The following is a 25,499-nucleotide window of genomic DNA, read 5'->3' as shown; positions in this document are numbered from 1 at the left end:
TAAGAACTTTGCTTCAGGATAAGAACAGAAATCGTGCTCTGGCGGCTCAGCGGCAGTGGGAGGCCCCATTAGCTAAAGTGGTGCTTCAGGTTAAGAATAGTTTCAGGTTAAGAACGGACCTCCGGAACGAATTAAGTACTTAACCAGAGGTACCACTGTACCCCAGTTGTGTTATTCAATGGACAGGCAAGCACAAAGTGACCAGCACTGTTTTAGAGAGTTGAATAGAATTATTCGGGTGTTGAGAAAGACTCTCTGTCCCTCTCTCTATGTCTAGTTCCTTTTGTCATGTCATGGTGGTTACAATCTGCCATGACATCTTTTCTGAACAATACCTAGATTTGAACACTGATACCCTAGAGGCAGTTTGCAGAGAAAGGTTCTTGACACAGGGATTTGCTTCACAGGCTGTTGACTTTCTGTACATGAGTCTGTTAGAACTGTTGGCTTAGGTTCTGCTGAGAAGGGAGTGGGAAGGAAGCTTCATGGTTTTTTTTTAACCCTGTCGTACAACCTCAGACACTAGTTCTTTAGTTACAAAGTTCTTATAATGACCAGCCACAGTGGAAAGAGTTAAAGGAGTGGAGGAGCAAAATATTCTCTCTACATTGGGTTCTTTAGATCCAAGCACCTGTGCTGTACCAAGTAAAAATGATATCATTGGAAAGTAAAGAACTGTGGACATTAAAATGAATTCGGATAAATGACACTTGCATTATAACAGACTTTTCAGCTTGTTTCATCAGAGTTAGGGAAATGCTGACCCAGTTTGGTAAGTGCTGTAACAGGTGATTTTGATGACCGAAGCTAGATTTCAGGTGTACATATAGCGAGGGAAACATAGCAATTTGGATTATATTGCTAATATGATAAGGACTATTGAAGCACCCATCACTTGCATGGACTGGTGCAAGGCCAGTTTCCTGTCTCTGAGGTGCAGGATTGAATTAGAGTCTGCTAAATCATGGCATCTGGTCCCCTAAATTAAAGCCATGTGGAATGCCTTCTGTTCCCAACCCTTAGGCTTTAAAACCTGGTAATTAGTAGCTCTTGTTTCATCTTTCTGACTGGTTACAACCTGCTACAGTATCAGGAATAAACTCTGACAAAACAACAAACCAAACAGATGAAACTAAGGAACCTAGGCTCCTTCTGAAGCAGAACCCCTTGACAGAGTGGTATGGCTCAGGCCCTTCCCTTCATAATTTGGTAATCTAATGCCCATTTGAACCACACATTAAAAGAAAATGAACTGACTAGATCATTTGATAGTAGTATACAAATGAACTATCTCCGTTGTTAAAAGCTAGCATAATACATGAACAGAAATATGATGACACAGGCACTGGTGGCCCACAGTAAACAGGTTTCACAGGCAGAGTGTCTGATGCATCAGATAATAAAAAGGAAGGGGCATTTCGCCTTCAGGCGTCCAGTGTGAAGAGAGTTTTGTTTGCTTGGGCTGTGACTTTTTGCAGAGATTAAAAGAAGGGGCCTATGTAACTGTGTTACATGCAGGCAACTTTAGGGATTGATCCTTAAGCAGAGTTGTAGCTATGGAGGAGCAGGGGGCTAGCCAGGTGCTTTGCCCCAGGTGAAGCCTCCAGGGGGGCGCCACTGAGTCTCCCAACTTGTGGGTCTACACAAATGCGTTGTGGGTGGGTGTGCCAAACTGGGTCTTTGACCTGGGTGAAATAAAGCCTAGTTTCGCCCCTGCCTCAAGTATCCACCATATTTTAATAGAGTTTCTATTTTTTCACTGTTTTCAAGGGTTGCATAAAGACCATTCCAGGCTTTGGGTCTGGAAGAAACTCAAAAGCCATCTAATGCAGCCCATTCTCATCTACAGCATATATTTAAAGCACATCACTTTCCCCAAAGAATCCTGGGGAGCTACAATTCCCAGCCCTCTTAACAAACTCCAGTATCCAAGCTTCTCTGGGGTGAAAGTAAATAGTCAAGGCATAGCCAAACCACACCCCGATTAATGCGCTACTTGACCATGCCTGTATTGTTTATATTTTTTTCTTGTTTCACTTGTGGACCTCATATTTTGAAGCAATTGTTTAATTTCCCTGGTGGTTTGCCAGTTGCCCTTAGTACCTGTGTCACACAGCACAACAGCTCTCATTCTTCAGTAGCATGATTAATTCAGTTAAGCCCATTCAGCCAAGAGGCAGAACTTTGTAAACTCTTGAGGGTGGTAACAACACAGAAAATATTTAGGCATCTGTTTTCTGCATCAAGCATCTATTGGAGTGAGTGCTTGGAATTCCCCTGGGCTGACCTGGTGAATATAGGGCTGCAGCACCTTTTACCAGTGGGAAAGAGGGGATTTCAGCAGGTACAGCTTTCCATCACCCCTGTCTTAGAAACCTCTTTTACATGACTTAAAGGTATGGGAAGCCTTTCCCCTTTTAAACTGTTTACCCCAAAGCTCCTATAGCTTTAAAATACATTTGCTCTTTGGAAGCAACTAAAAGTATTTGATATGATTAATAACTTGGCTTGCTTAGTTTTCTTCAACTCCAGACACAAGACCTTTTAAGATTTAGAAGACCATTTCCCCCAATGAACTGGCTAAAATAGAAGTTTGAGGTTCTTTCCAAACAATAAAGACCAGAATAACAAACACACAGTTACTCATAATCTGTCACACAGGATCTGTCTTCTACACGAAGTATGGAATCCTATACCCACTTACCTGGGAATAAGGTCTATTCAACTGACCTTTCTTCTGACAGTAGACATGCAGGATTGCACTGTTAAAGACAGAACATTTCCCCTGCAATGATTTGTGACCATAAATGGCATTTATTGGATAGTGCCTGCGTCAACACTTTTTTCAGTGACACAGACCCCTTCCCCTTTGCCTTGCATGTTCTACCCACTATCACTGGGAACCAAAACTTATGCACACCTATAATAGTTGTGTCAAACATCATGTCAAACTGAAGTTATTTCACATCTATTAAAAGGTAGGAGTCTTGCCTCCCTTTTCACCTAGTCTCCCTAAAAGGAGATGGGCAGCTTCATATCTACCCTACAACCAATATGTTTACTGAATAACATGATATCATGTTTGTATTAAAACTTAACTAAAAGTCTAATCAAACATATTTCATTTTTACAAATATTTTGGATGGCTCCTCTTGACTTGGGTGTCTTTATGAACTGCCCCATATCTCAAACAGTTCAGTCGTTGCTACAATACTTTATGATTTCTTCCACCCTATCCAAAAGTCCCTTTAAAATGAAACGAGATAAGTACTGTACAGTACTGAACTTCTTTACATCCAATGGAAACCTCTTTATGGTTTTTCTACCACCTGCTGGATTGTAGTTGTAATTGCAACAGCAGTCCAAATTGCTAGAGTGCTCCAACTTTTCTTCAAAGTCTATATGTATACTAATTCATTTCACTTAAGTGTATTTGGCTCCTTCCCACTTATTGGGTCATAAGTGGGAGTAGCTGGGGAATAAAATAATTGCCCTTCCTTCTTGGGGAAACTGCAGTTAGCCTGTTGCTAAATTGCACAGGAAAGCTGTTGAGGCCAAAGTCTGCCCTAAAGCCATGTTTCCCAATCTCAGCTACGCAAGACTTGCTTGGGTTACCCAATACCCAAGATAGCTTCATCCACCATACATCTGCAAAGCAAAACATTCCCAGATAATGTGATACAGGGTTTGCATTCCAGAGCCTGATGTTGGCTTTCAAAGCAGATTCTGGTCCCTGACATTGGTGCACCGCTGCCAAAATTCAGCATGATGCTGGTTAATTTTTATTTTATTTTAATCTTTACTTTAATCTTCCATTGCATCCAAATGATCAGGAGGCTGTATCCTTCTACACCCAACAACACCAAGCGCAAACTGACAGTGAAAGCAAGTCTTAAGGCAAACTTTGCAGAAATCCCATCAAATCCACAGTGAGTCCTTAAACTGGATCTGAAACAAATGTCTGATGGGGCACTTGCCAAGGCTAGCTAAATAAATGGAGAAGCCTTGAGTCATACCAGTTCCTGTGGAATTTGAAGGCTGAGCACTCCCTGCTCCAACATTGGAATATGCATCATCCAGCATGTCTTTACATGTAACATGACTATCCACCTCCTGACCTTTCCCCCAAATCATTGCACTTGGTACCAAGCTGCTGGGACTTGAAGGAGCATCCCCATTGTAAAGGATATAAAGTGGCTGAGGAGGCTTTGCTCCATCATCATGTGGGAAAGCTCTGAGTTACTGGTACGTTTAATTTTCAAATATGCTTTATAAAGGTGCCTGCTATGTGCAAAGATGCCTCTTTATCTCCCTTTATTGCCAAAATGTAATTTTCTGCACATTTACAAAAGATGCTGGAGCCTGTATTTCTCGGCACTTGGTCATCCCAGCAGGAGAATGTAATGGCAGGTTCTGTTTGGCCACACCTCTAAGAGTGACGAAACTCATCCATGAAGAGTGCTATCTATCCAGGCTATCTGCAGCACTGTCAGCAGCAAGTTTTTCTGTGGGAGTTTGCTACCCCAATGCACTTAACAGACTACAGTTAATACTAGCATTTTCGTAATAGCTTAGTAAATGAGGTAGCATGCTCTTAAATATGTAAGTAAAAATGTGGGTCAAGAAAAAGTAGAACTTGTACACGGAATTTAAAAATAGACAGTAAATGCATTTACTAGTGGGGGGAGCATTCCTTAAAAAAAAAAAACTGCCACTCTTGATCCTGGAATTTTTCTGATCCTGGTGCCTTTGAGGGTGGGGCACCACAGGCCCTGGAACCAAATGTGATCACCACTCTCAGGCCTCTCTGTCTGAGCCTTGGTACTCTCCTCACACCACGCTTCATCTCCAACCCTCCCTATTTTTGCCTTAGCTCACCACTGCTAGCGGTGCTCAGTCTGAAAAAGGTTCCCCACCCCTATTCTGAGTTAAAATGCAAGAAGGAAGAGAGAAGGCTCAAAGAAAGCCTTTTTATAGCATCCATCAAGGGCCCGCCTCTGATGCTCAATTAAGGAGACTCTAAGTGATATTGGAGTGAGTCAGGAGTTTTCAAAGCAATTGGCAAGGATCAGCTGGGCCCAGGCTGCTCTGTATATGAGCCAACTGGGAGGATTAGGCTCTTATTAAAGGGAAAGTGTTGCATTAGGATCTGTTTTCTGATGCTTTTGCATTTGTTAGCAGATGTGTGGTTGGGGGGGGTGAGAGGGTTATTTTCTTTTGGAGGCCATCATCCCCAACCAAACAAATTAGACACTTGTATGTTTACCCTGGGGGAAAAAAACTTTCAAAGGCATCAGAGGAAGTGCAAGGAACTCTTTGAAATTTGCTGTTTGAAGCACAAGCCAAACTAATGTGATTTTGACACAAAAATCCTTACTCATTCATCCATTTGTTTTGATTCCTGCCATTAGGTCTTCAGGGTGGCTTTCAGAAAAATAACAACATATAATTTACTCTAGGGCTGTTTCTACACCCACTGGCATATAGCATTGCTTTGTGGTAGCATATCCCCATCCCTTGTTTTTATTTTGGTTCTGTGGCACTTTAATGGCAATGACTTCTCTCTCTCTCTCTCTCTCTCCCCCCCCCCCAATCCATGGCTTACATTTTTGTTTTCTGCTACTGCTGCCTTAGCTGTCCAAGCTCTCCTTTTGTATGGGGACTGGTGTGTAAATCCGGGGACGTCTGGTAACCTTAATCTAAAGCACCTTTGAAATAGTAAGTTCCTAAGGGTAGAATTCCACATCGCACACTCCCAGTTGTTCCATCTGTGCAAGCATTACAGCTTTCCCCCCCCCTCTCCTGCCCTCTTTGCGCTGTTCTGGGGGCTCTCCTGACCCACCCCAGAGACAATTCTATGAAGCATAGAGAGAGAAGAGGGGGTAAAGCCCTCCTGCACAAGTGGAGGTCCTTGCATACAGATTCTGCAGACATGGCTAGTTAGAAGAGTTTGGATTTGATACCCCGCTTTATCACTACCCTAAGGAGTCTCAAAGTGGCTAACCTTCTCCTTTCCCTTCCTCCCCCCACAACAAACACTCTGTGAGGTGAGTGAGGCTGAGAGACTTCAAAGAAGTGTGACTAGCCCAAGGTCACCAAGCAGCTGCATGTGGAGGAGCGGAGACGTGAACCAGGTTCACCAGATTGTGAGACTACTGCTCTTAACCACTACACCACACTGGTTGGTAAATCCTGCTCCGAATGTTTAATAAAACACCCCTCAAAAACTAAATCAATGTTGAATATCCTTTGTCTAAATTTTGTCTCCATTTTGCTACATGTTCATGTCACAAAATTCTTGGTCCTGGACCAGTTTTATGAGACTTTAAAAAAAGGTTGATACAGATCAAAATTATCTCTTTTTTATTTTAAGGATTATAAATTTCTGAAAGGCTATTAAACTTTTATTTCCATTCACCTGTTCTTTTTTTTGGGGGGGGGGGGGCGCAAAATTGTAGGAAGTCTTGACAATAGCACCATCTGCTGTTCTGAGAGAAACACAGCAAGCTGTTTCATGGGCTTGTTACAAATTCCAAAGAACAGACTTCAAAGATAAAAAGAATAGCAGAAAACAAAATGGGACAGATGCCATGCTCTTGAATTTCTCATTGAGAGGCTACTGATTGCTATGGGAGTCACATGCTCATTTAAAAGCTTGTTATGGTAAAATGCCTTCTCCATGTTGAATGATAAGAACGATTAATCTAACAAGGTCATATAAACAAATCCTATGTGTATGTCTTTTCATGAGAAAATATATTTGTGTTGGCCCCTAAATGCCATTTGGTATCATGTTCCTTTTGTGCTGTATTAATTCAGTTTTAATCACTCCACTTCATATAAATAAGGTTATCTCTGGGGCAATTTATTCTAGTCACTATGTCAGTTTGCCATATCAGCATTTATAGTAATGTTGCTATCATGTGAGACACAAAGAAAGTGAAATCATATCCTTTGCTGTAAATTACTATCTGTTACAAAAATCTGAGTGCACACCTTCTTTATGCCCAGGGGTTCAGACACAAAACAAAAATAAAATACACATTCTGTATCAAGAAGGCCAACGTACCCAGTTGCTTTTGTCTTTCAATGAAGCAGGTGAAAACAATTACCTTGCTCCAGCATGAATAATCCAGCACAGCCTTTTCACTAGTTGCACATACAGACACATGTTTGGGTGCAAATGAACTACCGGTAGTATGATCCAGTTCATGAATTGCTCTGCTCCTCTAACGGTGCAAAGAACCTCACAAGGATGCTGTGGACAATTCATATAGGAATTAGGTTCTTCCCACTGATATCCCCTTACACCCACTTGTGTGAGCTTTTTGATTTAGCTAGAACACCGGGTGCAACCCCCTACCCTCAATATTACAGCACAGAATCAGAGAGTTGTAGTGTTGGAAGGGACCACAAGGATCATCTAATCCAACTCCTGCCATGCAGGAATCTTTCTTTCTTTGCTTTTTTGCCCAATGTGGGACTTGAACTCACAACCCTGAGATTAAGAGCCTCATGCTCTGTGTTTCGGACACAAATGGGCAACAGTCATGTGTCTGTTTATGCTAGGATTTTGCTTAGTTATGCAATGCAAGTTTTTGAAAAGGGCCTAGAACACTACTGTGCTGTCACTTCAAGGTAAATTTTGTGGAGCACAAATTCTGACATAAGCGTTCTGCTTGAGCAGAGCAGAAGCCTTTCTAAACAAAATAAAAAAATTCCTTCCAGTAGCACCTTAGAGACCAACTAAGTTTGTTCTTGGTATGAGCTTTCGTGTAACCAGAAGCCTTTCTAGTTCAGCATCCTGTTTCCCAAGGTAGTCCATATGATAGGGACAGCTGTGGGCAGGATTCCTGCATTGTAGGGGGTTGGACTAATGACCCTTGAGATCCCTTCCAACTCTATAATTCTGTGATTCTATGCCTCCAGGAAGCACACAAACACTAAGAGGGCAAAAGCCATCTCCTGCTGCTGCTGTCGTTCCCCAGCAACTGGTCTTGCTTCAGCATGAATGGATCAATTTAGAGAATGGCTCTGGCAGGTGCAGCCTACTGATCAATTCAAAGCTGTCACTGGCTGGCAACCAATGGACTTACAATCACAACTTTGGAAAACGTTTTTCTATAAGACTCTGTAGTCTGGGGAAGAGTGGGGTACAGAGGGGAATTATTTGTTATGTGTGTGTTATATCTTCGTGTTATTTTTGAAAATCAATGAAAACAACTTTTTTTTTTAACTGTCACTGGCTGCTGCAGTGCACAAACCCTATGCTTTGGTGCAGCTCTTTTGCATGTGCAAGGATACTTCAAATAAGTGATTTGAAGACTGGCCTGCGAACGCAGCCTTCCAAGGCAAGCTTACACTCCGCAGCCTTGGAACGTTCAAATCTTTGACCCAGTCCTGGTCGTAGGCGGTTCCAAGGACATTAGAAACCCATTCATTACAGGGCACAGTGACGGGGTGGCGAGAAGACAAATGCGGGCAGGGGGAAGTTGTGTGGTTTCACCTGCTGAATCTCTCTACCTGTCAGGGGTACCGAAAAGGCAAGCAGTGCGAAAGGCGCAGCATCGACTGCTAGGCAGGCCTATCATCAAGCTATTCCTCGCTTTCCTCGCAGCCACCTTAAACGCAAGGGCTGCTGGGAGAAGAAAGCGCGAGGAAAGGCGTCGGACAGGCCTGCTAGGCCGCGCGCGCTGCCCGCCATGGACGCGGTCTTAGCCGACGCGCTGCTCTCGCAATGCCCAGACTGGGGCGCGCTGCTGCGGGCCGTGTGCGGCGGTGGCGCCGAAGGCGGGCCGCTCTCCGTCGAGCAAGCGGAGACGCTGCGCTTCCTTCTCGAGCGGGTGGCGGCGGCGGCGGGCGGGCGGAGCGACGAGCGGGACGCGGCGGCTCGGCGTGTAGCCTGGGAGGCGGCGCTGGGCCGCTGCCTGCCGGTGCTGCTCGGCGGCGCCTCCTCGCCGAGGGAGTCCCCGGAGGAGCGCCTGCGCCTGGCCAGAGCCGCGTGTGGGGCGCTGCGCTGCTGCGCCTCGCTTTGCGGAGCCCCTTTGGCGGAGCGGCTGGCGCGGGAGTCGCTGGAGGCCCTGGAAGGCAGCGCGGGGAGCGGGCGGTTGCAGGTGGAAGCGGCGGTCGAGGTCCTGGCCGCCGTGGCCTCTTGGCTGGAGGAGCCGGCGCTGCTCGGGCGAGCCGTGGCGGCGGCCCTGAAGTTGCTGAGGGGAGATGGAGAGGACGACGAGGAGGAGAAAGCCTTGCTGGCGGCTGGGAGGCTGCTGCCGGCGCTGGGGCGGAATAGCGCCGCATTGGGGCTCGTGTGGGAAGGGCTGATGGTGCTGCCGGCGCCGCCGCCCAAGGGTGCCCCGCAGCGGGTGAGCCGGACCCTGCTGGTCTTGAGCGCCCTCTCGGACGCGCTGTTTCCCGCGAGCGCGCAGGTGGAGGCGGCTGCTCAGCTACTCGACGCCAGGCGGTGCAGCAGTTTCTGGGAAGTGGTGCAAAAGGGGCTGACGGAGAGCGATGCCCTGTGCAGGAAAAGAGCCCGTTATTTGCTGAAGCGAGCAGTGGATGTCTCTGATAAACTACGCCTGGAGTGCAGGTGCAACCGGCACAGTGGAAATGGTACAGCCCTGGTGATGTAGCATCCTTGCTTAACTTGCTTCCACAAATGCCATGCCACACACACACACAACAATCCCTTTTCTCTCAGCCACTTCAGCATGTGGTAGGTTGTGGACAAAAGCCTTGCCTTGGTCGGCTCTGTGACCCGTGGCAGGCTGGACATGTGTATTATTCGCCACGTATAATATCCGACCTATGGCTTCGCTCCACAGAGCTTTCGAAATATGGGTTAGTGCTGACTTTGAATTTTACATATGGTAGAGGATAGCCGTGACCAGCAAGCCATAGGCTGCAAGTGAAAGACAGGCCTTTTCTCCATGATCCCCACACTCTGAAATGAATTACATTACCAGTTATCTTGTCTGCATCTGTACATGATTACAATCAGTGCATAACATTTGTGTGTTTTAGCTGGGATGTAATAAAAGAACAGGTCTCCTCCAAGTGTTTATCAAAGAGAGAACTTGGGCACATGTACACACGTCTTGCCACAATGCTGTATCTTGTAAAAATGTCCCTTGTATGCCACTGGTAAGGCACAAGAAGTGCCATCTTCACTTGTGCTTTAGTTTTAAGTAGCCCCACATTGTTGTGTTATACTTAAAAGGCGCAGCCCCCAAACCTCTTGAATGCCACATTGGTGAGATGCTCTGAGTAGCATTAAATTTAAGAGACTGGTAGAAAGTCAGCAAGTCTCTTTGTTTCTGCTTTAGCGAAAACAGGAGTTTGTCTATCAAAGCAAATGTGGATAGCAAAGGTGTCTAAAGGTGTCTATCAACTTATTTAGATGAACAAACAAAATGAAAGGACCTTCATTATGGAATTATAGTGTTCTAGAGCCACACAGGAAGCTAGCTGCCTTTTTCTGAATTGTACCATCAGTCCATCTAGCTCAGTATTGCCTACAGTGACTGGCAGCAGCTCAGGTTTTCAGCCAAGGGTCTCCCCCAGCCCTACCTGGAAATACAAGGGAATGAACACTCAGATCTTCTGCATGCAAAGCAGATGCGCTATCACTGAGCTACAGCTCTTCCCCAACCACCATTTCTTGTCAATGGTCTACTCTTGCAGATATTGCTTAGGGAGACAACAACCTTTTAAAAAGGTTTTGACTGTGAAGGAGGATGGGTGAAACAGGAACCAAAGTGAAAGCCATTCCTTAATTGTTCATGCAATACCTCATTAAGCATGAATTTACCTTTTCACTGAGAATGGAAGAGAAATGCTAATGAAAGCATAACCCAAGGTTAGAAATAAACATTAAGGATAGAAGAAAGAAACTTAAAAATATTTTGGCACAATCCTCCTATCACAGTCTTTCTTGGTAACATAATGTTCCACAACTCAGATATACTGTACGTATTTATGGGGAGGAGCCCTTTTCAAAACCAAAACCCATGGGATGTGGTGTACTTGTGATATACATGAGTGGCCAGTTTGATGGCAGGTGGTGGAGCTGCTGGATGGTAAGATGTGAGTTGCAATAGGTCCTCATGTCTGCATTGCACTCCCTGTTACATTATGCTTGGCACAGTGATAGTGTGCAAAGATAGGAGGAGGCTTCCATGGAAATAGGTTGCATTCCCCTCTGCATGAGGAGGAAAGGGTCGTGCTCTTGACCTACATTAATACTTTTTGCTGTCCATATAATGTTTTGTCAACTAATACTGAACGATTGCAGCCTGTGCTTTCAGTGCATACTGTTCTCACTGAGAGATATTTTATTGACACTTACAGGCTTGGTATACAGGTATAAAGGTAAAGGGACCCCTGACCATTAGGTCCAGTTGCAGATGACTCTGGGGTTGTGGCGCTCATCTCGCTTTACATATAGCCTTTTCATGCTAGTGACATGAAACTGGATGTAGTATCACATGTTCCCTTTGATTAGAGGGAAGGGAAGAAATGCCTCTAATTTGCTTGTATTGTATTGCAGAACCATATCTGTTCTGGTGGTGTGCAGAAAAAAATGATCAACTTAATCAGTTTTGGGAAAATTACATCTTAATTATGGAGACTTTGGAAGGAAATCAGGTAAGTGTGTAACAATTTTACAAAGTGCTGCAGAGAGTTGCTGTTCTTCATTGTTGCTATGAATATGCAAAATAACAGAGGGTTGTTCTATACAGTGAACAAATGCTGAATGCTGAAGCCAGGAAGTGTTTTTCTTAAACAAAAATCTTCCATGCATTTTGAATGTATAATTTTCCCTCTTTGCATGTTTATGGGGGAACTGGAGGTAAAAAATGAAAACGACCTCTCAATCTTAAGTTATACTCTTCCAAGTTCCACTGAAGTCAATCACAGCATCAGAATTATGTATAGATTTGCTGTTCACAGGGGGCTGAACCTTGGTTACACAGAGACACTGTGCTATAATTTCTATTATTGTAAAGTCACTATGTTATGTCATTTCTGGCTCTTAACTGTAGTTATCTTAGAGACCAACTGAGTTTGTTCTTGGTATGAGCTTTCGTGTGCATGCACACTTCTTCAGATACACTGAAACAGAAGTTACCAGATCCTTAAATTTTAAGGATCTGGTAACTAGCAGTTCGAAAGCACGTCAAAGTGCAAGTAGATAAATAGGTACCGCTCCAGCGGGAAGGTAAACGGCGTTTCCGTGCGCTGCTCTGGTTCACCAGAAGCGGCTTTGTCATGCTGGCCACATGACCCGGAAGCTGGACACCGGCTCCCTCGGCCTATAGAGCGAGATGAGCGCCGCAACCCCAGAGTCAGACACGACTGGACCTGACGGTCAGGGGTCCATTTACCTTTAACTTCTGTTTCAGTGTATCTGAAGAAGTGTGCATGCAAACGAAAGCTCATACCAAGAACAAACTCAGTTGGTCTCTAAGGTGCTACTGGAAAGAATTTCCTATTTTGTTTCATCTATGGCAGACCAACACGGCTACCCACCTGTAACTGGAACTGTAGTTATGATACTTTTCAGTTACTGAGTAAATCAAATTAATGTAATAATGTCTGTTTTTCATTTTAGATACATGTTATAAAGCCAGTATTGCCAAAGTTAAATAGTTTATATGAACATGCAGTATCAGAGCAAAATGGTAAGGCTATTTTTTTTAAAGTGCCAATAACTTGGTCAGGAATCAAAGGATTGGTTTATATGTTGCAAAAATTCCTGCCACTTGGTTTCTCAACAGCCTAAATAATGCTTTTTCGGGTCATAGGTTGTAACATTGATAATTTCTAAATGGACTTGCAGTTTAAAGGCCACTTCATACAATATCAGTTTACAAATTCAGTACGGAACAATGGGACATCAGAAATGCACCCCACATTGAACATTCAACATAATGTGTGTGGCCTGAAAGTAGTCTTTCTCCAATTCCTTCCCATAAAAACCATGGTGGGGGGGGGACACGGTGGAGGGAGTGTTGCAAGCTAATATTTTCTTACTCACATATTAAATTGTTCATGGGCTGAAAGGTGTGTAAGATGCTCTGCCATATTTACATAATGTAGAAAAAAAATTGGTAGTTGATTGCATGAATTATCCCTCAGTTGTATAGGGCATATCAGGGCAAAAGTCAATATGAAAGGTAAGAGCCATGAAGATAACAGGGGCCTTTCCGGCCAGATTCAGGTGGATGTGCTACACAATGAAAGTTTCTTAAAACTTTTTTTTAATGTGGTTAGATGCAAATATATTGTGAAAATCTATAAAGGTACATATGAATAATATGCGTCCCTCCTTCCCTACTTCCTGCATCCAGATAAAATATATGTCAAGATTACTGTCATTGTGTACCCTTGTAAAAATTCTATATTTTTGCAACAGATAGTTGGGTGTTTCACCCATCGTGGCATATGTGCATTTACAAAAGAATGTTTGAAAGTGAAAACAAAACATTGACAAAGGAAGGTGTAATTCACTTTCTTGACATCTGGCAAACGAAACATCTCCCTATGTCACCAGGATTTTCAGAGGTAAAGTTTTCTTCCCTTTCTCCTAAGATTTCCTGTATTGTACCTCCTGAAGTTTGCTCCTTTGTCTGTATTATTGGGGGGGGGGGATGTTAAAAGCTTGCTGCTCTTGAAGGGAACATAAGTGTAAGGTCCTTGGATGGTTGCTCATGAGTAACCAGGCAAAACTCCAGCCGTTCCTTTAGTAGTTTTATTGTGCATACTATGTACAGTGCAGAGCTTAAAAGTTTATGTTTGTATCAAACGTCTGCAGAATACGGGAGTGGCCCCTTCCGGTTCTAACCCCAACATAAGAGCTTCGGTATACGAAATCCCCACCTCCCCTCTTTTCGTTTCACTCCTCTACGTCTGCAGAATTCGGGAGTGGCCCCTTCCAGTTCTAACCCCAACATAAGAGCTTCGGTATACGAATCCCCAACTCCCCTTTTTTCGTTTCACCCCCTCTACGCATTTGGGGTGACGGAAATGGCGTGTCTCTCTCCTCTTCCTCTGCGTGAGGGGAGTGCAGGGTCTCTCCAACATCCCCAGAGCCTTGGCTCTCAGTTCCCTGGGCTGCCTCCCCCTCCCTACTGGAGACAACGCTGTCTCCCCTGCTGGAAGAGGAAGTGCTACTGGTCAGGTGGGACTGAGGCTCTCTGTAGCATCCCGAGAGCCCTTCCACCACCCTGCGCTGAGCCTGGGACAATCCCCTGACAATAAGGAAACATCATTCTCTTTGTAAGCACACCAGCTTGTCCACCAGTGTCTAGGGCACACGCTGCCTGGTTTGCTCTGATTATAAGGGCAGACGAGCAACAATTGTGCCCATTACCCTAGTAAGGTTCATCTCATTTTTGAGATACGGGAAAAGTGGTAGTGAGTAGGATCCTTCTAGCCATAGCATTTTGGTGAATAATTGTAATGGTAACAGATCTGCACTTTTTATTTTATTTTTAGGGGAATAGCCTCATTACATAATACAGTTCGGGAAATACTTTTGTTTCTCTTACACCCTGCTGTCATGTATATAAATCTTTTGGAGTATTTTTTTTCTTTAGCATGTTTATAAGGCTGATTCATAATTTCTTTACCCATTTTGTATATTGAATGTGTTGTAAAGTCAGACCCACAGTTTTTCTGTAGCAAAATAAATTTGACGGTTTCATACTGACTTTTCTACTAATATGGGTCTGGATTACAACATCCATACATGTTTTTCCGGACAAATGCCATTTTTGTCTGTGTTACAGCTTTTAATACAAGCACACTTCTTTCTTTTTTAGTTTATTATTGGCCCTTTAATGGAATGCTCTTTCGGAAAGTTCTCTGTATAGCAGGTAATAAATTATTCATGACAACTTGTTGAATTTCTATAGATATTAAAAGATAAACAGATTTTTACATGCTGTATATTTGCAGGTATTTATGGATTTTCCCCTCCATTGAGGACAGGGATTGAAAAAACCGCACCAGGTTTCATTGCCATAGAATTATGTAAATATATGGTGTACCTACAGTACTGCAGGCAGTTCTAATTGTCCTATCCCACAAAAGCTGAGAGAGAACTGGAGCAAGTACAGAAAACATTCTCTCAGATTTCTAGATTTTTAGTATTAAATGATGATGATTATAATTATAATTATAAAAAAACTTATTAGGTGTGGTTAGGTGGATGTTCTTTTGTTGGGATGGAAGCTTTCTAAGTAGAGCAATTCTAAGTACTGGAGTGAAAGTGGGAATCGGGGGCAGAACCATTGCCACATCCAGAGGCTCGATGTGACCAGGGCTTCAGCAATTTTTCTGCCTTTGTATTTCTGTACAGTGGTACCTCTGGTACTGGAGGTCCGTTCTTAACCTGAAACTATTCTTAACCTGAGGTACCACTTTAGCTAATGGGGCCTCGCGCTGCCACCACCACGTGATTTCTGTCTCATCCTGAGGTAAAGTTCTTACCCGAGGTGCTATTTCTGGGTTAGTGGAGTCTGTAACCTGAAGTGTCCGTACCCCGAGGTGTCTGTAACACGAGGTACCATTGTATTCCTTACCGTTAATTGGTCCCACCCACTTGAAAACCAATGGGAGGGGAAATTAACTACACCAGCTTCAGACTGGTGTAGTTACGGGGTCTAATCTGCAGGGGGTACAGGGGACCTCTAACACATTCCCAACCTATTCCATTTGTGGGCCCTTGCTATGGCAGTAGCAGCTGGTGCTGCTCTTACACTTACACAGTTTCTGTGGATATACTGGGAGGTTTCTAGGATTGGATGTACCTTCCTTTGACAGGGGGTTAGAATTGTTCTGTGAATCAGTTGTTTACTAGCTCAGAATATTTTTGCTCATTGAGAGAGGATAAGCTTGGTTCCGATATATTGGTCTAATATTAAAGGTGGCCTGCCTTTTTAACAAAATGAAAGCTTCTGTCAATTAGCCTGTAAGTTATTTATACTTCAGTGTAACAAATATCTGTATAGAGGTTCTAAAGGTAAAGGGGCCCCTGACCATTAGGTCCAGTCATGGACAACTGGGGTTGCGGCACTCATCTCACTTTATTGGCCGAGGGAAGCTGGCGTACAGCTTCCAGGTCATGTGGCCAGCACGACTAAGCTGCTTCTGGCGAACCAGAGCAGCGCACGGAAACGCCACTTACCTCTCCCACTGGAGTGGTCCCTATTTACCGGTATCTACCTGCACTTTGACGTGCTTTCGAACTGCTAGGTTGGCAGGAGCAGGGACCGAACACGTGAGCTCACCCTGTCGCAGGGATTTGAACCGCCAACCTTCTGATCAGCAAGCCCTAGGCACTGTGGTTTAACCCACAGCGCCACCTGCGTCCCATGTATTCTAGTAGTATTCTAGTAGTATGCAGTTCTAGTAGTTGTAAACTGTATTCTTTAGTTGATAAAGTTGAGTTTGTCTTTGAATTTCTTCCACCATATTCTCTGCTTTTAAATTTAACAGGTTATCAGGTCAGATATTGGGAACCTGTCCTCCTTTAGGAACTAAGTTGCAAATGTTCTTGGCTACCTTTTCACAAGCCTCCCTGAGAAAGAAAAAGTATGTTTATTTAAAATATTTTGATTTGGAATTGCATAGAAGTCATCTGTCAGCTTCTTCATGCCAGTGGCCAAAGTAGGGAGGTGGTTGGAAAGAGCGAAGTGGATGTGTGTGACCGGCATATAAAGCCATCTCACTTAGACTTCCACCCCACTTATGCCGTGAGGTCTAGCACAGTGGAATGCAAAAAGTGCCCAGCTTCATTCTCATAGCTTTGTTTACATGCATTTCCCCTTGAGTATGGGCGGAAAGACTGGAGAAGCTGGCAACTACTGTGCAAGGGCACAGAGCTACCTCTGTTCTTGGATTGCTGCCTTCCTTCCAGGGGCGTTTCGGTCTAGCCCCTTGGCTGCCTGGGGCGGGAAGCCCAAGAGGCACCCCCTGGGGCGGGGCATTGCGGTGTGTGCGTGTGTCATGACGTCATGGCGCGATGCGCATAGCGCGACACCCTGCCCCCGGGGGATGCTGGGTGGTGGCTTCGGGAGTCTCTGTGGGCTGCAGAGACTTCTGAAGCTGCCACCTGCCTGGCACCCCTTCGTGCGGCGGCTGCTCATGCCTGCACGAGCAGCCACCGCACGAAGAGGTGCTGGGTCGCGGCTTTGGGAGTCTCTGCATCCCGTAGAGACTCCCGAAGCCGCTGCCGGGCTCCCTTGGAGGAGCGCAAGTCGGGGCAGGAGACTTGGCCTGCCCCTCTCCATGCCCCGGCTCCGCAAGCCAGCCAGAGCGCGGCATAGAGGCAAGGGGCGGGCCAGCGAGGAGGGGGTGGTACCCCCCTCGCTGGCTGCCCCTGCGGCTCCACCCTGGCAATGCCGAAAATAGCCTTAAAAAACAAAGCCGGGGGGCCAAAGTGTCACCCCCGTTCCCCTTGCTATGCCCCAGCTTTCCTTCCTTCTTCCTAACCTACTGGATCTAGGAGGTCCTGAAGGGACCTTTACCTTTTTTCATTTATTATATTGTCATCCCATTGTCCAAAATATAGGGTGCTGTGTGTTTCTTCCCAGGCTTCATCTTAAGCTCCCAACAAGCCCAGAGAAAAATCAGGCTGAGAGAGACTGATTGGCTCAAGGTCACCCAATGAGCTTTATAGCTGAGCTAGGATCCTTTATCCTATCTCATACATTCTAAGCACTGCCCTACATTGACTTTCCTTTAGTTATGCTTTCCCATGGTAGTTTGGGGTCAGAATCTGGGGAGATAGTGAAAGCGTGTACACTCAGGAATCATTCATAGTGCATATTAGGTTTGTGGTGTTCTTCTTCCGCCCATGTAAGTGTACAGTGTCATAATGTGTACAGTGTACAGTCATGTGTACAGTGTCATAACACTGCTCTGTCCTGCACCTGCTATGTGTTGTACGACAGCAACCATTTGTGTGAGGTTTGCATTCCTGGCCCCTGTGCATGTTAGGGGGCCTGTCCTGCCCCGTTTCACTCTGTCCCCATTCTGCCCTTCTTCTGGGTCCAAAAGGAGCTGCATGTTGGCAGTCATGCAGCAATTGGACCATGTGCAAAACGGTTACCGCCTGTACTACCATGTTTTTCTCTGCTGTCACGTACATCTGAGCCCTCAGTCAACAAGCTGTTGAGGCTGGAATTAATGAAGAGATCATTTGGATTTAGGGAATGTAATCCATTTTCCCCTCCTTGGAAAAATGGCTTTCTACTGCTGGGCTTACTTTTGGTGTTAGCATTGTTTTATGCTAGATGATTGAACAAAAATCTTGTTTTCTTTTGTTTTTTAAAGGTAGTTTTTGTTAAAGTTTATACAGAAGATGAGCAATAGGCACTGGTGTGCTGTTCAATTTGTTTCTGTCCATGGCACTGGCAAATAGTCAGCATATAGAGTACTAGATACTGAAGGACTCCTAGCTCTGAGGTAACTTTCTGAGTGTTGTTCGTGTCACTAGTTCTCAGTTCATTGTTTTAACTTTTCAAAGCATGTATCTTATCCATTTGCAGAGATGTCCTGCAGTGCACCATGATCACCCATCAGATTCTCCTACGGGGAGCAGCTCAGTGCTATCTTCTTAAAGCAGCTATACTCTTGACAGATGTAGTAAGTGTTCCTATTCTGAAATATAGTTGCACTGGGAAAGGCATCAAATATAGCTGAGTACTTTTATAAAGCTTTAGTGGATAAGGCTTGCTACTTCTTTGGATTAAAAGATACATAATTTTAGGATCATTTGATTACCATTCTTAAATCTCAGGTGAAATGTTTTCCTCCTTTGCTTCATTTTTCTACCATAGATGCCAAGTTTTCAGAAAACAAAGGCCATTGGCTTGGGCATTCTTAAACACACCATTGTGGCATTAAAAATGCATGACTACCCTAAGTACTGTGTTAAACTTGTGATGACATCTTCACATATTGCGCCTTGCACTTTGTTCTATTGGAACTACTCTGAGTAGAACACTTGCATTGTGGTACTTTGCTATTAAGCTTGAAGGGGTTTGGAGTAGGGAGAGATCTGTAACGTTGCAAAATGATTAACACAACTCTGAACCTAAATATTGTTTTTCTTGGTTTCAAATGAATGTTACGGTACTTACATTTCTTTCCTTAGGAGAAAGTGTCCCTTTCAGATATTGCAAACTTCATTGTATCTCTGAAACCAGAAGAGTCGTTAGGCAGAGGGACTGTTTTGTGGACAATGGTGAGAGAAGTGAAAGCAAACTATTGTGAAATTGGTTGCATTTTAGATGTGTATTATGATTATGATTATGATTAAGCCTTTTGTTTTTCTATGCTGTAAACTGCCCTGTGATCTTTGAATGCAGGGCAGTATAGAAATTTTATAAACAAAACAAAAATAAATTGAAAAATCATTTTGTTTTCCTTAGCTTTGTAATTGGTTGCGTGTAAACGACAAGCACTTTCGAAAGCCTTTAAACTGCAATGTGCCTCAAGACAAAACTGCATTAAGTGTTTATGCACAATCGCTTGTGGAGGATTATCTGAAAACACCTATAGCCAATTGTAAGTAGTTTTATAAATATGTAAACATGTTTATGTAAGCATTGAGCACATTTGTTAAATAGTTCTGTTCCTAAGGATTAAGGATTATTTAGCTCTGCATAAAAGTGTTTGGAACACTTGCTGGTTTATACATGATGTTGTTTTGAAGGTGGTGCTTTGTGAGGAGGGGCCGAAGATCAGCGGTAGATTGCAATGTAATAAATTTCTGCACACCTTACCAGAACCCCCAATTATGCTGAAATCTTTTGTTTGTGGGTTTCACTGCCCTACTGCTGGGACAATGCCACCAAGTTTGCTTTTGCATAGAAGCTCTTTGCAAATATTTATAAAGACTCAGATTTGATGAATTACAAATGAAGGGGGTTGGATTTGTGCTTGTGGAAAGGTAGCCACTCATGCCTCTTGGCAAACCACTTTTGAATCCAAGAGGAGTTTGAAAATCACTGGTGTGACATGCTGTTCAAAGCAAAAATATCAAAAAATCCCACTGTGTGCACAAGCCCTTCAGCATATATAAAGTAGCTCATTGCTTCCTAGTAATTTTGTACTGATTTCCTGGGGTTTATCCCTCATTAAAATCACTAGGCATATTGTTCACTAATTTAACTGGTAATAGGATTTCCAAAGTCCTGGTAAATTATTAAAATGACTGAAGTTCTCAAGCGCAATTCTTATCTCAGTTGCTTCCATATTCTATTAACTAAAGAGTCGACTTCAAAGCATATCATACAACAGCATTCAAAAAAACAATCAGCTTCATTGCTTATTTCATTTTATTTCTGTGCATGACACTTCTGTCAGAGACTTTTAGCTACAGAATACATTATCTCAGCATGTGTTCTCTAGCAAACCACTTTGCTGGCACAGGAGAAGCCAGCGTGCTGACTTGGGGCCCCAGACTGTGGGTGCCCAGCATGCCTGCACCGGTGCTGCAACATCATGACATACTTGTTCAGGCAGAGCTCTGTAACATTGTAAAAACTAGTATTATTTTTTTTACAGCTGCAGAAGACTGCCTTATGCCTGACTGTTTGAAGCTAAACTTGTTGCTACGATGATTCTGCTGACTGCAGATGTGGAAGAGATGATACATGTATACAGGTAGATACCCTGTTTGCTTTGGATGTGGACCACAAGTCACTTGAGCAGGCTTTGTCCTATTAGCTTTAGTATATTACATCCAGGAAAGGTTAGAGCTAAGTGGCATAATGTAAACGTTGTATACAAGAAACAGCACCAAAAAATCCTTGGGTTCTTAAAAACATTTTCTTAACAATGACATTTTGAGTTCGTTGTAAATGAACTGTTGGTCATATTTGTGTAGGCAGCTCACAAATTGGCTTAAGCACAGAGATGTTTGCTTGAATGTTTTGTGGATTACCTTGCCTACATCTTGCATAGAAATTTATTGTTTCTTTCCATGTGTGTGGACAAGTGATTTGTACAGATAATAACAAACTTTTGTGACACAACCAGTGTATTCAGAGGTATTTCAGGAGCTTTGATTCACAATTCCTATGAGCAACTGTGGATTGGTGGAGTGTTGACTTATTCTCTAGTCAGTGATAACCACCTAGAGGCTGGCACCATAAGGGGGGGGGGGAGACTTGATTGGCATTTGTTTTTTAAGAGAATTGAAAGTGGTTTAGGAGACCACATTGCATGTGTTTCTTCTGTTCCGCTGTTGTCTCTGGCCAAGCAGGCTTTACAGATTTTCTGCGTAATACATGAGAGAATGCGAGAGAGAGTCGGAGAGGGAGCCAAATGTAGGTTATGTGTCCCCAGTACAAGCAGCTTTCTGTCTTTCAAACTGCCTTCAGCTATCAAAAAAACCTGTCATCTGTTACTAACCACTGTTGTGTTTTCCCAGAGTATAAACAAACTTTGAACATTTTGTGTATTAAGTTTGGCTATTCCACTCTTTAAAAAATAACTAAATAAACAGTGTATCTGAAGAAATAACTAAATAAACAGTGTATCTGAAGAAGTGTGCATGCACACGAAAGCTCATACCAAGAACAAACTCAGGTTGGTCTCTAAGGTGCTACTGAAAGAATTTCTAAATAAACAGTGCCAGCACGCGGTGTTCCAATGTGACACCATTCCTGCTTGATAGCTACAATGTAGGCTGAGGTATGTTCTCCTGCTTTTTGCTCAGTGGGAAGGTGAATGCAGTTTATCTACCCAGAAGTCAGCAAATACACACAGTGGAATGTTTGTCTCTTTTAATGTTTGTTTCATGTAGTGTCAATGGCAAGCACAGAAACGGATTGAGCTGAAGGCTCTCCTAAACCCTCTACTAGATGTCTTGCTGAAACTTGGCACTAATCCCACATCTCATCACTGAAAACCGATAAAAGCCTACAGCTGCTATTGAAGCTACTGCAGACTTGTTCAGTCAAATGTTCCAGTCCACAAGTTGGTTAGTGGTATATTCAGTATATTGCTCTTATGAATCTTGCCCTTCTAACTGGTGTAACAAAATTGAGCTAATAGACTCGTCAAAACAAATTGTAGTAAGTTGCTTTGAAACAGGAATTCACATTAAAAGCAAATGGCCGTATTAAAAATGTCCAGAATGCATCTAATAAGGAATTACTATATTCTTAACAAACATCTAAATTCAGAGATAATTTGGATACCAAAGAAAAAATAAGCATATTAAGCTTCCGTGTGGTGTACAGTTAGTGTTGATAAACCTGGTAATCTTTGTCCTGTTTTCCCTTTTACTTTGGAATGAGGCATACAGATGAAAAGTACTTCTAAAATATAATTGTTGTTTTAAACAACTTTGTGGGTTTGATAAAGAGGTTTGGAAAGGTGAAGGGGGCTGGTGGAAGTGCGTTGCTGCCCCATCCTCCCATCAGCAGGCCCCCAACATCCCCACACGACTTCAAAGTCCTTACTGAAGGTCCTGGGGACCCTGCTGAATGGGCTGCCCTGTGGCACAGGAGGGTGGGGAGAATGGGAGAAGTACCCTCTACTTTCAGGGATCTCTCCCTGCACCCGGAATCCAGCCTCATTCAACAGGGACTCATGTCCAGAGGGAGAGGCTTTTCAGGGCAGTGGAGGGGGAGGGAGGTGGTGGGGAAAGTTTGATTCTACCAGCCTCTTCAGCATGCTTTATCTCTGGATCAATTCTTTAAAATTGTCATTCAAAATGGCCCCAAGAGCTGCCTTTAGAATGCCAGACATTTAGAAACTGGGGTGATCAATAATGCATTCTACTTTTTTTAAGTAAAAGCATGCAATTGGGGACTGTGAACTGTGATTTGGGGTGTGTGTCTGTTATTTGAATGATATATCCTATTGTATGCTTTGCCATGGTAATTTCATTGTGTACTACATCACATGTGTATGATACTGTAAGCCTGCAACATTTAACTTGTGCACATTCAGCTTTCACGCACATGGCAAAAACCCCTAAACACTAAATAAAAAGGGGCAGAAAGCAGACAGGATTCCTGGACTTTGGCATCCTACTTGCCCTTGAACCCAGTGAGTTTGCCTAGACACAATTTTGGTTTTAGGGGCAGTCCCTGGAATGCAACCCCTGCGCAAGTTGCAGGCTTACTGTTCAGCTTTGGGAATAATGGTACTACCAGTATTTTAATTAAATGTATCTTCATACAGATGGGATAAAAGCATTTCTCCAGGATTCATTTATGACTGTCACAGAAAGTATTTTGGATTTTCTCCTCAGAAGACTTACAGCAAATGAATTAAATACCGTAAGTACTTAGTGTAAATATTGGTCTGGAATTATTATTATTTTAATTCAGAAGGGTAGCAATATTTGAAACTGTATTCATTTGGAATGTTCAGAAAAATATTTAAAGAGAAATGCTTTGTCAACATTGTGAAAGCATTTACCAAAACAGATGTTTTAAAATTTCTCTCTAGCCATGTAAAAATATTTGAAACCAAATGCAAAAGTGCAGATCCAGTCACACAGTTAATATGAGTATGTTTATTGACAAGTTAATGTGATGGAGGAGCTGGTGTAGTATTCACATTGGTTTTTAACTAAGCCTTCTGTGTCACATGGCAATCTACTTTTGAAACAGAGATTTGTTTGTTTGTTTATTTTTGTTTGTTTGTTTTTAAGGCAGTCCATGATGTGGCCTGGAGGCAACATGCCAGTTAAAGAAAAGTCAAAAATTATACTGAGCATGTCTAAAGCAGCTACTTTGGAACTTGGCATTAATATTAAAGTAACTAATTGTGCAGGCTGTATCTCCTGGGTATTGTTTTAATGGAACCTGTATAACGTATACCTTCAGATTTCAGATCTTCAGCGCTGTAATTTATATCTAGAAGTGTTGTCAGAGCTGATGAACATTTGCTCAGTCAGTGGCTGGAAAAAGGGACCATCGATCTGCAGCTTCATCTCCTCTCTGATAAATACCTCTCTCTGCAGTGTTCAAGAGGGAAATAGTGAAAAGGTAATTTTGTCTTAAGTTCAGTCATAATGCTTAGGCACAGTGCACATATTTTCACAAAATACTCCTTTGTACTACTTTTGAAGGGAGAGGAGAGCAGCTTGGATTTAAAAATGTTGTGGCACTGTTCTGTTTACCATAGAAAACCAGATACTCTAGATATACCATAATAGATACAGATACATTTACCAGCTAATGTTTTCCAGTTTTCTGATGTGTAGTCTAAAAGTAATGAAAACAGACTGGTCAGATACCCAATTTTTAGTGCTGTATTGAAATAAGGTTAATTAGGGCCAGGGTCCAAAGAGCCATGAAACTGATTACGTGAGCCAAGTGCCCTCCATGTCTATTGGCAAATTGCGTTTGAAAGTGGGTTGGAAGTTTCAAAAATAATTTGTGATGTCGCTTTGGTGCCAAGCCAGCACAAAATACCTAAATGTAGCTGGTGAAAAGGAATGTAAAGTGAGACTCACACACTTCTCTCTTTGTGCTTTGATATCAAGAGTTTGGGCAATAGGTATAAAAAGAAGAAAACCTTGAAATAAAAAGTGGCCATATTTTCTGATAATCATCTTGTGTTAGATGGTTCATGTGGCAATTATACAAATCCTTACAATTTGACATTAGAAGGAAATAGAGTCCCTGCCTGATTCCATACCTAGCCTGCTGCTTTCCTCCAACCCAAAGGCAATGCCTTCCTTCAGGCCAGTCTTCATATCCTGCTTTGGCTGTGCAGGCCCTGTTCCCATCCCTTTGTCTCCATCTTGTGTAGAACATGCACAAGATCTAATCTATTCAAACCACCTGGCAGCTGAATATATGCTGGGGGAGGAAAAGGGGCTTCTCTTCATCCACCTCATTTGCTGAACAGCTACATATAAAATGTTTCACTTATTTGAGTTTTTTAAATTAAACTCTTTAAGATATGGGGAACAGACATTTTATTCTATATTTTATTGACATTTTTACACTATTTTATTTTTTCCATACTTTATTAGAACACATTGTAAGAGTTTGATAATTACCTGTGTAACTTCGCTTTCAGGAGGTAAACTTGGGGAACAGATTCAGAAGGTAGTGAGTATGGCATCGCTAAGTGTGATTTGTGAAATTATTGATCAGAAGCCAGATCTTCAGCTTGAATCTCTCCCAGCTGTTGAAACCCTAAAAACAACTATTTCCTGTGCTCAACTTAACCATGTATTAAAGAAGCCTTGCAGTATGGAAAAAGATAGGTATTTGTGTTAATCACTTTGTTTAACAAATTTTAATTGGAGAGAAATAATCTACTATTCTAACTTCTATCTGTTTTCTTAAATTCTACCTTATATATATATAAATGCAGAATACCTTAAAGGCTTCTTTAGTCTTCTGCCATTCCTGTTCTAGATGTGTTCCTATTATCCCATTTCCTAATATGTAAGCATTTTACTCATAGGATTTAGAGTGCAATCCTAACCATATCTATTCAGGAGTAAGTTC

General features: G+C 42.9%; 1 protein-coding gene across 1 annotated transcript in view; it reads left to right on the top strand.

The window, feature by feature from the left end:
• The first annotated feature begins 8,638 nt into the window (after nt 1–8,638).
• Nucleotides 8,639–25,499, top strand: part of TARBP1 (TAR (HIV-1) RNA binding protein 1) — a 30,885-nt gene continuing 14,024 nt past the window's right edge. The window contains 21 exon segments of the mRNA XM_033145432.1: nt 8,639–9,609; nt 11,546–11,643; nt 12,611–12,680; nt 13,415–13,563; nt 14,823–14,846; nt 14,848–14,876; nt 16,501–16,600; nt 16,636–16,644; nt 18,344–18,471; nt 18,555–18,651; nt 19,163–19,252; nt 19,440–19,575; nt 20,578–20,601; nt 20,604–20,676; nt 21,692–21,698; nt 21,821–21,902; nt 21,905–21,997; nt 23,209–23,306; nt 23,859–24,020; nt 24,239–24,245; nt 25,063–25,252. Of these exon segments, the coding sequence (XP_033001323.1) occupies nt 8,703–9,609; nt 11,546–11,643; nt 12,611–12,680; nt 13,415–13,563; nt 14,823–14,846; nt 14,848–14,876; nt 16,501–16,600; nt 16,636–16,644; nt 18,344–18,471; nt 18,555–18,651; nt 19,163–19,252; nt 19,440–19,575; nt 20,578–20,601; nt 20,604–20,676; nt 21,692–21,698; nt 21,821–21,902; nt 21,905–21,997; nt 23,209–23,306; nt 23,859–24,020; nt 24,239–24,245; nt 25,063–25,252 (2,573 nt within the window). The 5' untranslated portion in view covers nt 8,639–8,702.

This window comes from Lacerta agilis, chromosome 3 (assembly GCF_009819535.1).
Source record: "Lacerta agilis isolate rLacAgi1 chromosome 3, rLacAgi1.pri, whole genome shotgun sequence".
Taxonomy (NCBI): Eukaryota; Metazoa; Chordata; class Lepidosauria; order Squamata; family Lacertidae; genus Lacerta; species Lacerta agilis.
Note: the sequence above shows the minus strand (reverse complement) of the source record. Positions and strands in the feature narration are given on the sequence as shown.